At 34.5% G+C, this 13,305-nt stretch overlaps 2 protein-coding genes across 3 annotated transcripts; one reads left to right on the top strand and one right to left on the bottom strand.

Moving 5' to 3' along the window:
- The first annotated feature begins 3,067 nt into the window (after nucleotides 1-3,067).
- Nucleotides 3,068-4,857, top strand: LOC111022610 (cytochrome b5, seed isoform). Its single transcript, XM_022299787.2, has 3 exons — nucleotides 3,068-3,378; nucleotides 4,201-4,267; nucleotides 4,394-4,857. Exons 1-3 carry the CDS (start codon nucleotides 3,289-3,291, stop codon nucleotides 4,642-4,644), a joined length of 408 nt encoding a protein of 135 aa, XP_022155479.1. The 5' UTR covers nucleotides 3,068-3,288; the 3' UTR covers nucleotides 4,645-4,857.
- Nucleotides 4,858-5,104: 247 nt separating this feature from the next.
- On the bottom strand, nucleotides 5,105-9,261 carry LOC111026091 (Phototropic-responsive NPH3 family protein). Of its 2 annotated transcripts, none has more exons than XM_022304070.2 (4): nucleotides 8,679-9,261; nucleotides 7,654-7,720; nucleotides 6,247-7,419; nucleotides 5,105-5,832 (listed from the first exon to the last, which is right to left on the bottom strand). In XM_022304070.2, the coding sequence occupies exons 1-4, from the start codon at nucleotides 8,753-8,755 to the stop codon at nucleotides 5,299-5,301; spliced, it is 1,851 nt and encodes a 616-aa protein (XP_022159762.1). In that variant the 5' UTR covers nucleotides 8,756-9,261; the 3' UTR covers nucleotides 5,105-5,298. The 2 variants fall into 2 exon arrangements, with proteins under 2 accessions (XP_022159762.1, XP_022159763.1); XM_022304071.2 differs by lacking the exon at nucleotides 8,679-9,261 and adding an exon at nucleotides 8,013-8,463.
- Between the last annotated feature and the right edge of the window lie 4,044 nt (nucleotides 9,262-13,305).

A 13,305-nucleotide genomic window follows, 5' to 3' on the forward strand; every position in this document is an offset into this window, starting at 1 on the left:
CTCCTCTTTCTCTTTCTTCTTCTTCTACCCACGCCCCCTTTCTCTTTATCCTTCCATATTCTCCACCCCCTCTACCCATCGTGATCCATGTCCTTCATCTACGTCTTCATACACGCTCCACCAAGATCGACTGCTACAGAAGCTTGTCACCATCAGTACCATTGTCGGATTCCAGTGCGAACAAGCCGACCGAGAGCGAGAGAGTGAGATCGAGAGCGAGAGAGCGGGAGATCGAGAGCGAGAGAGAGCGAGAGCGAGAAGTTTTTCTTTGTCTTGTTTTAATTTTGAGGTCCAATAATGGAGTCACAAAGAGGAAGTTGAAGAAATTAAAAAAAATCAAGAGGGAGGAGGGGAGAGGAAGAATAGCAGAAAATTAGGGTAAAAAATAAATGGAGGAGAGAAGAGAAATAAGGATAAAAAATCATAAAAGAGAGGGAGGGGAGAAGATGAAAAAGGGGAAGAGAAAAGAAATTTTTTGGAAAGGAGGTAGATTGAGGAGAGAGAAGGAGTAAGAGAGAGGAGGGGAAGGAGGAGAGAGGGAGATAAATGAGAGAGAGGAGCAAGGGAGAGGAGGGAGGTAGAAAAGTAATTTGGTATTGAAGAATATCTAGAAAATCCATGTTTTCTAAAGGGTGATTAGAAATCAATACCCCATTTTTAAAATGCCTACCCATCCAATTTTTCCAAAAATAGTCATCAATAAAATACAATCAACAATTTAAGTCATTTAAACATTAGTCAACTAATTGTCAAAGTATAGCTGAGGGACAATTTAAAACCATTCCTCAAATTTAAGAGGTTAAAAATGTTCATTTTTAAATTTCAAGAACTAAATAGATCTGAATCCAAATTTCAAGGATAAAAAGTGTTCATTTTGAAACTTCAGGAATTAAATAAATATTTACTTCAAACCTAAAGGACCAAAAATGTATTTTTCTCATCATTTTGTTATTTTCTAATTAAGTTATTATGTGCAAGTGAATCAATACAAATTGAAACCAATCTAAAATTTACAAATACAAGTCTAGAGAGAGGAAAAGATAGGGGGGAGGGAAAACAATCGGGGAAGAGAGAGAAAGAGGAAAAGAAGAGAGATAATATAAGGCAAGTTTAACTTCGGCGATCTTTTAGAACTATTTTCTAAAACCAAACTCTCGCTTTTTAAAATTTAGGGACAACCTATCCAAATTCAATGACCAAAAATGTATTTTATCCAAACAATAATGTAATTTAGTCAAATATATTTAATTAGAGGGTCCTAAGTTTAATTTCGAAAAATAAATCCAATCATGGTCAAATGTTATTAAATATAAGATTTTTTTTTTTGTGGATGAGTCGAAGAATGGACCAAGGGGATCCGAGGGAAAGAGAAAATAAAATCTGAAAAAAAAAAACTAAAATTATTAAATATATAATGCCACTGTTTTAACTCTTTCTTTACCCCTAAAAAAAACTAAATTCTTTTTCTTTACTAAACTTATTATATTTTGGTGAGGGTAGATAATTTTATTCATTATATTCTGATTTTGTGTTAGCATTTATTGGATGATTGTTCAAAATATTGTAGGATTTGAAAGTTAAATGGATTTTGACCGTTGTTATTTAGTGAAATTTTATGAATTCAAAATAAGTGATATATTTAATTAATTTAAAGTACGAGAACGATCGATTGTTAGAACACCATGCTGAATAGATCATGCACGAATATAGCTCATATTAGGATTGCATACTCGAAGGTGCAGGTCCTAATTATATTTTGTTCTGGATTAGAAAAAATGAAAGACATAACAAATAATGAAAGAAAAGATGTAATTTGAGACATTGCAATATGTTGAACAAATCGTCACGGCATTGCCATGCAGGGAAGATAACCACAAACCAAGGTACTAGCGATGTGCCTTGGATTTCTGAGATTACCACCAACTAAAATACTGGCGATATGTCTTGGATTCCTGAGATGATTACCAACCAAGGTACTAACGACGTGCCTTGGATTCCTGAGATGAGCACCAACCAATATACTAGTGATATGTCTTGGATTCATGAGATGACCTCCAACTAAGGTACTAGCAATGTGCCTTCGATTCTTGAAATAACAGCCACCAACCAAGATACTAGTGATGTCCTTTGGGTGCCTGAGACGGCCACTCATGAGGGCATGAGTGGTGTGTTTTTCTTGCCTAAGATGGCCACGTATGAGGACATGAGTGATGTGTTTGACTTGCCTGCTATGCCAATTGCTCATGATACTAGTGATATGCCTTACATGCCTACGGATACCACCAACAACGGTACTAGTAGCTTGTCTTACTTGCCTGAGATAACTACCAATGAGGGTACTAGCGACATGTCTTACTTACTTGATATGACCTCCAATGAGGGTGTTGGTGATGTGTCTGCTATAACCACCAACCAAGGAGCTAATAACATGTGTGAGAAAATTGCTGATAAAGAAACTATTCTCGAGAAATGGAAAACTCATTTAAATATCGATAGCTTAGATGATTTAGTTGATTTTTAGTAGCTATTTTGTAGATATAGATTGATGAAGGTGTTAAGGATTTGCCAACTTAGTTGGGATATTCGATTGCACCTACTTGCTCCTATAACCAATTTTCTACTTTTATTTTCTACATATCTAGTCATGTTATTTACGGTAGTCGATGAATATTAAATGAAATTATTCTTATGATAGTGTCATATTTTGTTGAAATCGTGAAACCCTTTTTTTTATATAGTTTTTAAATTTGAAAAGAAAAACTTGAAAATCCACACTTTTACAGCATTTTCGCAACAAAGATAGGTCGGTCGGAATAGATCTTAATTTCAGTGAACAAAATATAGACAGATAATATTATACTTTAAAGCATTTTAAATCCAATAAAATATAGTTGTTTAAATATATTCATACATTCTATAGACGTCTAAAATTCTTGAAAACAAACAGGCCATGGGGTTATTTTTGAAATCTCAAGAACTAAAGTAAAAAGAAAAAAAAAAAGCAATCGCCCAAAATACTTTTTTTCAATCGTGAAGCATATTTGTAAACTTAGAAAGGCAAGATAGAAAGAGGGGTTGGTGTGAGAATGGCATTGCATCAGCCTCACCCACCCAACGCTGAATAGGAAAACAAACAAAAAATCGAACAATGTTAGATTTCATCGTCTCACCAACCCCACTTCCCACTGCCCTTCAAAACCCAAAACCGGAGCGGCCCATTTGTTGCAAAACCAGAAAGAATTGCCTTCCAGCTTCAGAGCTTTTGAACGCAGATCACAAGCAGTGGCAATGGGCGGTGGCGGGGGCACGGTATACACTTTGGCTGAGGTTGCCTCCCACGACAGTCGCAACGACTGCTGGCTGATCATTGAGAACAAGGTATTTGATAATTTGCCTCTGAGACTAAATGTGGGTCGAAATTCTTTACATGGGTTTTCTTTTCTGTTTGATGGGTTTCTGGTTTTTGGTCTTGTTTGGATGCTCTTATTATATTATGGAAACGGTTGTGTTTCAGTGGGTGTATGTGATTTGACTGATTGAGTTTCATGGATGGGATGATTGTTCTGTGTTCTGTTTGAACCTGAATTGAGCTTATGGTTTCTGGTCTCTGGTCTTGTTTGGATGCTCCTGGCTTTTATGTTGTGGAAATAGGAGATTAATGAGGAAATCCAAGAGTAAATAGGTCAATATGATAAACTTAAAGTTTTTAATTTCGAAGGTGGGTCATTTTTCTATTCCACTCTCAGCCTTGAAGATGTGTCGTCCTAATGATATCTACTGCAAATTGAATCTCTGCTTTCTCTATCTTCCTGCCTTGAACTCTTCTTTTAATAGATCTTGTAATTCATTCTTACTATTCGAGGGAGTAATTTGATTTGTTGTTTGTTTTACAAAGCTTCATTGTTATCTGCTCGTTTGATGTTGGCTTTATTGATGTATCTTTGACGTGAATAAAATTCGGATGAAATATTAGTTCATACTTCATACTGTATGTAATATGCATACTCAAAAATTCAAGTGTTCACTTTGATTGATCAGGAGTTTGAGAATTCCATTTCAGTTCTCTCTTTTACTTTTGCTGCATATTTTTTGTGGGATAATGATGGAGCACTATGAATGATATTTTAGCTCCACAAAAGACGTCCTTTATGTTCCTGATTCAGTTTTGCTAGTATCATTTGCTTTTTGTCAATCCAACAGGTCTATGATGTAACAAAATTCCTAGAAGACCATCCTGGTGGTGATGAAGTCTTGTTGTCAGCCATCGGTAGGGAAACGATGATCATTTCTCAAAGAAATTTGCTTTTAATTAGATCTGTTAAATGAATGGATCATAATGTTTGAGATACTGATGGACAATGGCAGTTCTTCACATGATATATTATCTCTACAGGTAAGGATGCAACAAATGATTTTGACGATGTTGGGCACAGTAGCGCTGCTAGAGCAATGATGGATGAGTTTTACGTAGGTGATATCGATAGCTCGACTATTCCCGCAAAAAGAAAGTACACTCCTCCAAAGCAGCCCCTATACAACCAAGACAAGACACCAGAATTCATTATCAAGGTCCTCCAGTTTCTAGCTCCCATGGTAATCTTGGGTTTGGCTTTTGGCGTCCACCTTTATACCAAAACGACTTAAACATTGAAACTGTATCTCCTTTTTCGAAACATTGGTACAATACGTTCCAACGAGCGTACTTTGTTTGAAACTTGTAATATGATGACATTGAAGAATGTTTCAACTTCCTCTGTTACCATCTTCTGCTCGTCTTTCTGTGTCAAAGACTGGAACTTATTTTATTTTGTTTACTGTTTGCTTCCGAAGGTTTCTTGAGAGAGATACCATTTCTCATATTGTTCTTATCTGTTACATTTTCATTAATGCTCTGACAAGAAAAGGAAATGAAATCATATTTAGTTTGTAAGATTATGTTGTTTTTGTTTTGTCTTTCTTTTATTTTATGGATCATTGAGATGATTTAATCAAAAAGAGAAATCTATTGATAGGCTCCTCTTCTAGTTACGAAACTGTCGAACATTCATACCAATAAGAAGCAGTTTAAAGAATGGCATTCTGAATATTCAAGGAAAAACTGATCTGTAGAATTCAATACTACTGAGATTTACTTGCCAAAATCATCATCAATATAGAAGAGTTCTTCGAAATGCTATTCATTTACAAATTACAAGTAGACTCGACCATTCTTTAAAGAGAGGAGAAAGGGAAAAGAATTTGCATTTGCTTGACAAAGAAAAGATAACTCTGCAGTGCACTGTGTGATGTAAACTCTAACTATTCTGCACTTGTACATGTTCTTTCAATCACTTTAGAATCCGTCCTCTGTGAATGTTTTGATGGAGAACTCGAACCCCTCGAAGAGCTATGCCCAAAGAAGCTCATTTTACTAAATTTCCTTGAGAAAGAACTCATAAGTTTACGAGAACTCGACTTCTGCATGTCCCTCCTCATACAAACATGTTCTTTTTCAAGATCATTCAACCTCATCCGTAGTCGGGCCAGTTCAAGTTTAAGTTCACGGTTCTCTCGTCTCAGCGATGCATAATTGTCTCGTGGAGACATTGCTGCACTCAACGCACCACTGCTGATCCGCCATGATTGGTGTGAGGGTTTGTAGTCCTCGTCACCGCAAGAATTCGACAATGCATTGCGGAGCCTTAGTTGCTCGAAATATAGGACTTGAACCATGCATTGGAGGGGAAGCCGTTCGTTTTGAGCAGCATGAGCACCAGCCTCTTGTGAGAGCTTTTGGAAATCAAGTAGTTTGCAGAGCTTCTTTTTGTCTAAATCTGATAGCCCCTGATGAGCCTGTGATGAAGCAACAATAAACCATTCAGTTAAAATTACAACATCAAAAGACACTTACGTGGATAACTGAAACAATGAAGAAATGAAGAATGATCAGTTTAAGAGGTTCAGCTATGATCTCCTACGTCGATTGTGAAGGATCACTGGATATCTATAGTACCAAGAAGAAGGAACGGCGATGGTCACTTCAATGGAAATGGAGAGAATAACTAACTACAGAATTATAGAACTACTTCTTTGAACCAAATAAACATGGCAAAACTTTCACAAATAAACATGGCATCAACTGAGGGGGAAACTATTTGCCTTCAAGTTGATCTTCTGAGAGTAACCTTTTATTTTATATTGTTATCACTCACTTCAAATTTGGTTTTAAGAAAAGAAAATGATAGTGACAAAGGTGGGCATACATACTTTAAGATAGATGTCGATGGCTCGATATAGTCCATCATGGATGGTGCGTGCATGTGAAGGTACAGAATCTGCAATGACGACGAACTTTGAAAGCTTGAGGTTTGCATCAGGGGCAATTTCAGCAAGGTAGTTATCCACTAATTTGGAAACTTTAAACAATGCACTTTGAGATGGCGAATGAGGACTATCTGATTCGAAAACAGAGGCGTCTTCCATATCTTCCTCGCTATCATCTTGTTGAGAGAAGTTAACCAAAATCCTGTGAACTGTGTCAACGTCAAACAAAGTATCAGCTGAATGCTTGAAGGATGGAATCAGAAGGTCATCAAGAGTAGCAATATCCAACTGGGATCCTATCCTTCTCTCAAGGTCAAGTCTGCAAGCAACAGTGCAATCAAGCATCACAGCACTTCTCAGAAGCCCGAAAAGAAAATTGATCGGAACAGCCAATTTTTCAACTGGAAAAAGGCTCACTATTGTCTCAACAATAAGTTTTTCCTGCCCATTCGAACCCGAAACAAAATCAGATTTTGTCTGGCCAGATGGGTTCCATAAGCTGGATTTCTTTGTTAGCTCCCTCTCAGCATAATTCACCAAGGATGCACCGATGCTCTCGGGACGAACCCCTCGACACTTCATGGCTGTAATGACTCTTTCATACAAGTCAACACGAAGAACAGAGATATCTTCAATCCACCAGTCACTATCACACTTGGCCTGTTTACTCATGTGAAGTCTCCCTGAACTACTATACTCCAAGCGCGAGAAGCTTGAAGCAATTTGCTCTGAACAAGCCTTTGATGCTATTGCATCGATGCAACGGCTAACTACTTTCAGCTCATCGGCAAGAGGGAGTAAATTCTCACATTGCTGCAACACTTCAACACACATTTCAAGATTCTTGGAGACGATGCTCTCGAGATATTCTTCGGCTCGCGAGCCAAGATTATCCTTTGAGAACTCCTCGGTCATTTCAAGATAATCTGATACACAACATAGCTGCGCAACATTTCCTGGAGTTATTTCGAAGTTTATCCCATAACAAAATTTGGCAGCCAGCTCAAAAGATTCAGGACCTCCCGGAAGATTGAGAAGCTCCACCCTAGAGATGTCAGAATCTCTATATTCTGCAACTAACCTTCGAATCCGCCCACTTCGAGAGACAAGAGGGAACTGCATTTAGCAGTTGGGTTAAACCAGGCATTCAATAGCAACTATAAGTTTGAGCTAGCAGAAGCAGAACATATGTTCAGGAAATAGTCTAAAACTGTAATGGATTTATCTCTGTACACACGAATGCTTTATCTCTACAAATTTAATCTGCACTGAATTTTGCAGGATGAAAATGCATTGTGTAGGTATTATTCAGGAAAATAAAAATGTTAACTAAATAATTCAAGTTGTTACTTTATGCAGGGAGAATGTCACTCCAGTCACTTCTATCGTAATATCGCTTGGAACGTCTCGAAAAATCCTGCATGATTGCATGATTCAATAGTCAATTATTCAGAAGAAATGTTTGTATTCGCTGAGAGAATGATACGAATGGTAATCATAATAAATTTGCACCCAGGTGGACCAATTATTACTAAGTGAAACTAAAATTGGCCTATAAGACTACACGAAACATTCTAAATCAATGCTTCAGACATATCAAGAATTTCACATCAAGGTGTTAAGTTTAGACTGCAACTTGAAAAAATGTATCAAGAAGAAGACCATTATATATATATATATAGAGAGAGAGAGAGAGAGAGAGATCTAACTCTTTCATTCGACATAAATGGATTTGGTGTAATACTTCAAAATATAATGAGCTCGACTATGCCATTTTTAGAATTCACGTAGATCCCATTAATATGCAGCTCACCACAGAGGAAAGAAAAGTAGAGAACATAGAATAGCCAAAATAAATTCAGAATTTTAATATAGCAAACATGAAACCAAAGACCAACTCTCGAGTTGACAATCAAAACAGCATATAGATCATATAGAGACACTTGGAAGCCAGAGCCAAACCAGACACCGATTGATATAACATAGACAAATTCCAAACAGGAAAGTACTTGCTTGCATAAAAAACTCCAACTTGGGTGAAAATACACTCGACAACATTGACTCATCAGAACATTCTAAACTTTAGGGAAAATTAGAATAAACAATTTGGAGCAAACAAAAACACCCATAACAAATTAGCAGTGCTGGAATGTCAGAAAGTACAAAAGAACAGTAACCATATGGCAGCATTACACCATAGCTTGTGAGATAAAACCAGCGACCCAAGTTAACAAGTACACACAACTGCACAAAGGCTAAACTAAACAGCTGCATACACAATGACAAAATAAAGATATGTTCAGAAATTTGCATGTACTCTAGAGCTGACTAATGACCACACAGGCAAAACGATCAAAGAAAACAAACAAACAAACCATTCGTTGCAGTGGTGGCGCACAGACTTGGCCAGAGATAACTGTTGCTGGAGCTGCTGCATGTCGCTTCGGTCCATTCAGAGGAAGGGAACCGAGGGAGAGCAAAGTGGAAGGTCAGTAGGGAGAAAAAAACGATGGTGGGGTTGAGGAAGCAAATGGTGGAAAGAGACAGAGACAGAGGCCCAGATGGGGAAAGCTGATGTAGGTGAAGTTCTTTGGCCATTTTTGTCAAACAGGTGGTGTGCAGGGCAAAAATCACAAGATTGCAATTCTCCAAAGGCAATGGGGCCTTATTGGTGGTGGGTCATGCTTTTGATTAACACGCCACAAATTGTTTGCAACCCCATCAAACATCATCACCTCACTAGATTCACTAATTTTGTGCCTTCTTTTGGAGGTTTCTTCTTTTCTTTTTCCTGGGTGATGATTTCTGCTCTGTTTGAGCAGGCAAACGAGCGCGATAAAGGGGGAAAAAGGATTCAATCTTTGAACGGAAAAGTCAAAGTCGAATTCGAAACTGTTCAATCAAAGAAAGAAAGAAAAGAAGAAAGCGGGAAAAAGGTCGTTGTTTCGTTTGACAAATTATGATCAAGTTTTTTCAACTCTACTCCTTCAGCCTTTAACTGTAAAAGTTGAAAATTTTCTCTTTTCTTTTTGTCCATCAAGAATTCAAAATATCACTAATGCCCTCACACTTTTACTTTTTACCACACACCACCCAAAACCGGGCCAAATTTTAAAAACCCATTTTTTGGGAAATTTAAAAAAATAATAATAATAATAATTTCTACCGATTTTGGAAAGGGAAATTCCACCAAGGTCTCGACCCAGGAGCGCTTTGATTTGATAGTTAAAACTATTATTTTATATATATTTTTAGAACAAATTAAAATTAAAATTAAAATTATTATGATTATGGTTTTGCTTGTTAATTATATATTATAATTATTGATTAATTGGTAACATCGATTTGACAGTTGACAATTAGCACTAATTAATGAAATTTAAGATCAGTTTAAATTTTCTTGAAAAAGGAAAAAATAGATTATTATTTAGTTTCTTTTATAAGTTAGATATAGATTCAATCATTACTAAACAGAAAGTTTGTTTCTTTTGATAAGTTAATTTTTATCCTTAAATAGTTAGACGTATTTTTCTCGTTTTCACTTTTTTTTATTCGTGGTATAATATTTTAAAATAAATAATAATTAAAGTATGTAATTAGGAAATAAAACCAACTCATTTCCAACCTAAACATTATAAAATTGTATCGGGTGTGATATATAAACCAATCGAAAATAGTTTTAAAGAGGAAATAACAAAACCAAGGAATACATAAATAGAAATAGAACTTTTAGGTTTAATTTTTTAAAACGGTAAACAATAATAAAAGAAAATAGCTATCAAATGGGACTTTAGTTAATTTTTCCGACAATCCTTAAAACATGGACGATGAAGGAATATATATATTCAACAATTAATTGGAGGTCTAATCTTCGATTTTGCGTCAAGAAAGTTCAAAAAATGATTTTAAATTCTATGATTTGAAATCCAAGTAATGATTTAAAATTCTTTTATCTTGTTTTGGAACAAAAATAATTTGAAATGGTGATTAAATTTCTTTATTTGGATGTGGGGAAAAAAGAAAATAAAAAAGATTTAGGCTTTTGATCTTAATTTATTTACTTAAAATTAAAATACCACAGAATTAAACAATTAATTTGCCTTAAGATTTTAAATCATTCTCTTTTATGTAATAACAAATAATAGAATTCACTTAAAAATTCATTAAGATTTCAAATCAGTCAAAATTCGGACCAATCAGATCATAAACTATTTCGAGCCAAAAGAAATGGGAGTGGGGGACAAAATAACAAAACTTATATAAGATGCCAAGATGAAAAAGTAGCAAAAAAGATTAAAAAAAAAAGTAGAGATTATTTTCCTTTGGGCACTTAGCCAAATAATAATAATCATATCTTCGACATAAAGCAAACAAACAAAAGGGTCAAAAAGGAGGGGATGAAAATTTGGAGAATTGTTTGAGAATATTTTAAGGTACATAATAAGCTCATCCATGGGATAATAATGTAATACTTTATTCCATTTACTAACTTCAATATTAGTTTTGTACTCAAAGGAAAAAAGAAACATCAATATTAGTTAAGTTATTAATGTTTTTTAAGATAATAAACGTAAGAGTCGAGGTAAAACCGCCAAACCGAACATAGCTCAAGTGGTTAACAGCATCTAATGAAAATAATAAGTATCTTATTCACTGAATTATACTTAAATTCTATTAAATATTATTCCACTGGAAAAATATTTTAAGAGAGTTTTTTCTTTTCAATTGTGATGAGTGTTCTTCTTGCTCACGATGGAAACCAAATCGAAAGATATGTGTGGTTCAATTTATTTTTCTCATAATTTTTGTAGAAAATATGGATAAAAAGGGAAATTAGGGATAGAAATGAAAACGACAATATAATTATTAAAAAGCATATAGTATATGATTGCCCACACCACCCCCTAAGTGGGGTCACTTTAGGGATCATTATTTTTTGGACCCATACCCTTATAATTGCATTTTGTGACCCATAATTTGATATGATATCTCTTCCACCACCATATATTATATCTCTTTCCCCCGCATGAAAACAAAAAAAACTTTGTGATCAAGACAAAGTCTTTTTAATACATATTTGACATGGCATGGTATATATATATATATATATATATATATATATACACACATAAAATTAAGTGTATGAACATGGATTTTTCAAGGAAAAAAAAAAGTGTATGAACATCAATGCATGGGAAAAAAAATTTTGATTTCTTTAGTTTAACGATACATGGGGATGAAAATTCGAATATTATGATTTTAATATCAATAATATAAGTGTTAACTTATTTATTTTTCTTTTTTTGAGTTTAATAACATGTGAGGATGTGAATTTAAACCTCCAACTTTTTGATCGATGATATATGTTTTAATCAGTTGAGTCATGCTCAAATTATGGAAGGAATTTGAATCCTTGCCGCTTCAAAACACTAATAAAATATTATGTGAATTTTATGGGCATGTGTTGTCTTGATTGTATTATTTTTTTAATTTTTATTTTCAAATTTTAAAACTAAGATGTGTTGTGTCACAAGTCAAAGTTTGCTGTCCTTATTTTTGTCTCTTGTGCTATGATTTTGAAAATATGGATATTCTAATTCAATGCATGCATCTAAAAAGGGTTTTGTTTCTAAGTTTATTTTATGAAATAATTAATAAGATGGAGGATCTCAAATTTGGTACTTTTCAAAATATTTGATTGAAAGTGAAACATTTGGCTACCTATTAAATCTTCACCCAATATTATACCTTTAATTGTTCATGTATGTAAGCTTAAACAATTTAAATAAATTAAATTAAATTAAAAAAAAAAGTTCTCTTTATTTGTCCCCTTTTATTGCCATCTGTATCATGAACTTAAAAGGTAAGTTGTTTAAGACTTGTTTTGGTATAAAATGTTGTTGATTATCTTGTTATTTCTTTTTTTTCCTTTTAGAAATAAAAACAAAATTGCATTATTTGATAATCACATTGAGTTTTTTAATTTTTTGAAATTAGAGATGAAAATTTCTTGGGGAGTACATACTTGTTTTTATGAAAATTTAAAAGACGTGTAAAAATATACAAATTTTAGTACTATATTTTGAAACTTCTCTGAGAAGATCGTTATGTCTCTGTCCTATTGAGATAGGAATTGGAAGTGAGATGAAAGAGGTACGATCCATGAATATTTGATACGTAAATTCCATAAAAAAAAGTGTATTTAATTTCTAATTAATTTTTTCTACTTCGTCTACCACTGCTTGTGCGGGTGCTTCATTCTAAGGCATAACTCTCCCCCACCAATGCATTTTTACAGCCTACAGCTTCGACAAATCGCTTAGTCTCGTTCATCTTCGACACAAGAGCGCTCGGTCGATCAGCTATTATGTACTCTTCCAAGGATAGATGTTTATAAGCAAACCTCCTGGCTATCTCTACACTTCTACTTCATTTATCATTGAGCAGTCATTTCGGGATCTTAGCTGGTGATCTAGTGCGGCACAAAGCTGCTGACGCTGAGTCAGCTCCTATGCTGCTAGCTATGCACTGTTCACGCAAGTGGAAACTTATCCAACAATTTACTTGAAATGCATTTTGATAACATCCTTTTTCAATCGGGTATGACTTTGACTATTCCTCAAGTTCGCTAATTAGTAAATCATAGTTCACCAATAAGATTCATGCACATTCAAAAAAAAAACAAAACAAAAAAACAAAAAAAGGAAAGAAAATAAGTTGGAAATTTTAAAGTTCATGTATGATGGAAATAGAGTTGTGATTTGATACATGGAGAGAACACATTGCATCATGAACAAGAGATAAGCTTGCAACTTGGACACCAATAATTCCACAAATATATATATATATATAACATTAGTTTTAATTTTTTTTTTTTTAAAAAAAAAAGGGAATGCATTTTTAGAGAAGAAATTGTGAAAGAGAAAGTGAGTCAGCATCATTTGGTCTATTGCATGCGAAACTCATAAGTCATAATCCAAATATTTGATGAGACACATTAAA

The sequence above is a fragment of the Momordica charantia genome (assembly GCF_013281855.1).
Source record: "Momordica charantia cultivar OHB3-1 chromosome 6 unlocalized genomic scaffold, Mcharantia_2.0 BLBB01000006.1, whole genome shotgun sequence".
Lineage (NCBI taxonomy): Eukaryota > Viridiplantae > Streptophyta > Magnoliopsida > Cucurbitales > Cucurbitaceae > Momordica > Momordica charantia.

Bases quoted from the DNA above. Each gene is read 5' to 3' on its own strand.
- LOC111022610 (XM_022299787.2), top strand. From the start codon at position 3,289: ATGGGCGGTGGCGGGGGCACGGTATACACTTTGGCTGAGGTTGCCTCC. The intron at 3,379-4,200 runs GTATTTGATAAT...TCAATCCAACAG, and splicing joins GGCTGATCATTGAGAACAAG to GTCTATGATGTAACAAAATT. The intron at 4,268-4,393 runs GTAGGGAAACGA...TTATCTCTACAG, and splicing joins AGTCTTGTTGTCAGCCATCG to GTAAGGATGCAACAAATGAT.
- LOC111026091 (XM_022304070.2), bottom strand. From the start codon at position 8,755: ATGGACCGAAGCGACATGCAGCAGCTCCAGCAACAGTTATCTCTGGCC. The intron at 7,721-8,678 runs GTTTGTTTGTTT...GCAATCATGCAG, and splicing joins CGCCACCACTGCAACGAATG to GATTTTTCGAGACGTTCCAA. The intron at 5,833-6,246 runs GTATGTATGCCC...GCTTCATCACAG, and splicing joins CCATCGACATCTATCTTAAA to GCTCATCAGGGGCTATCAGA.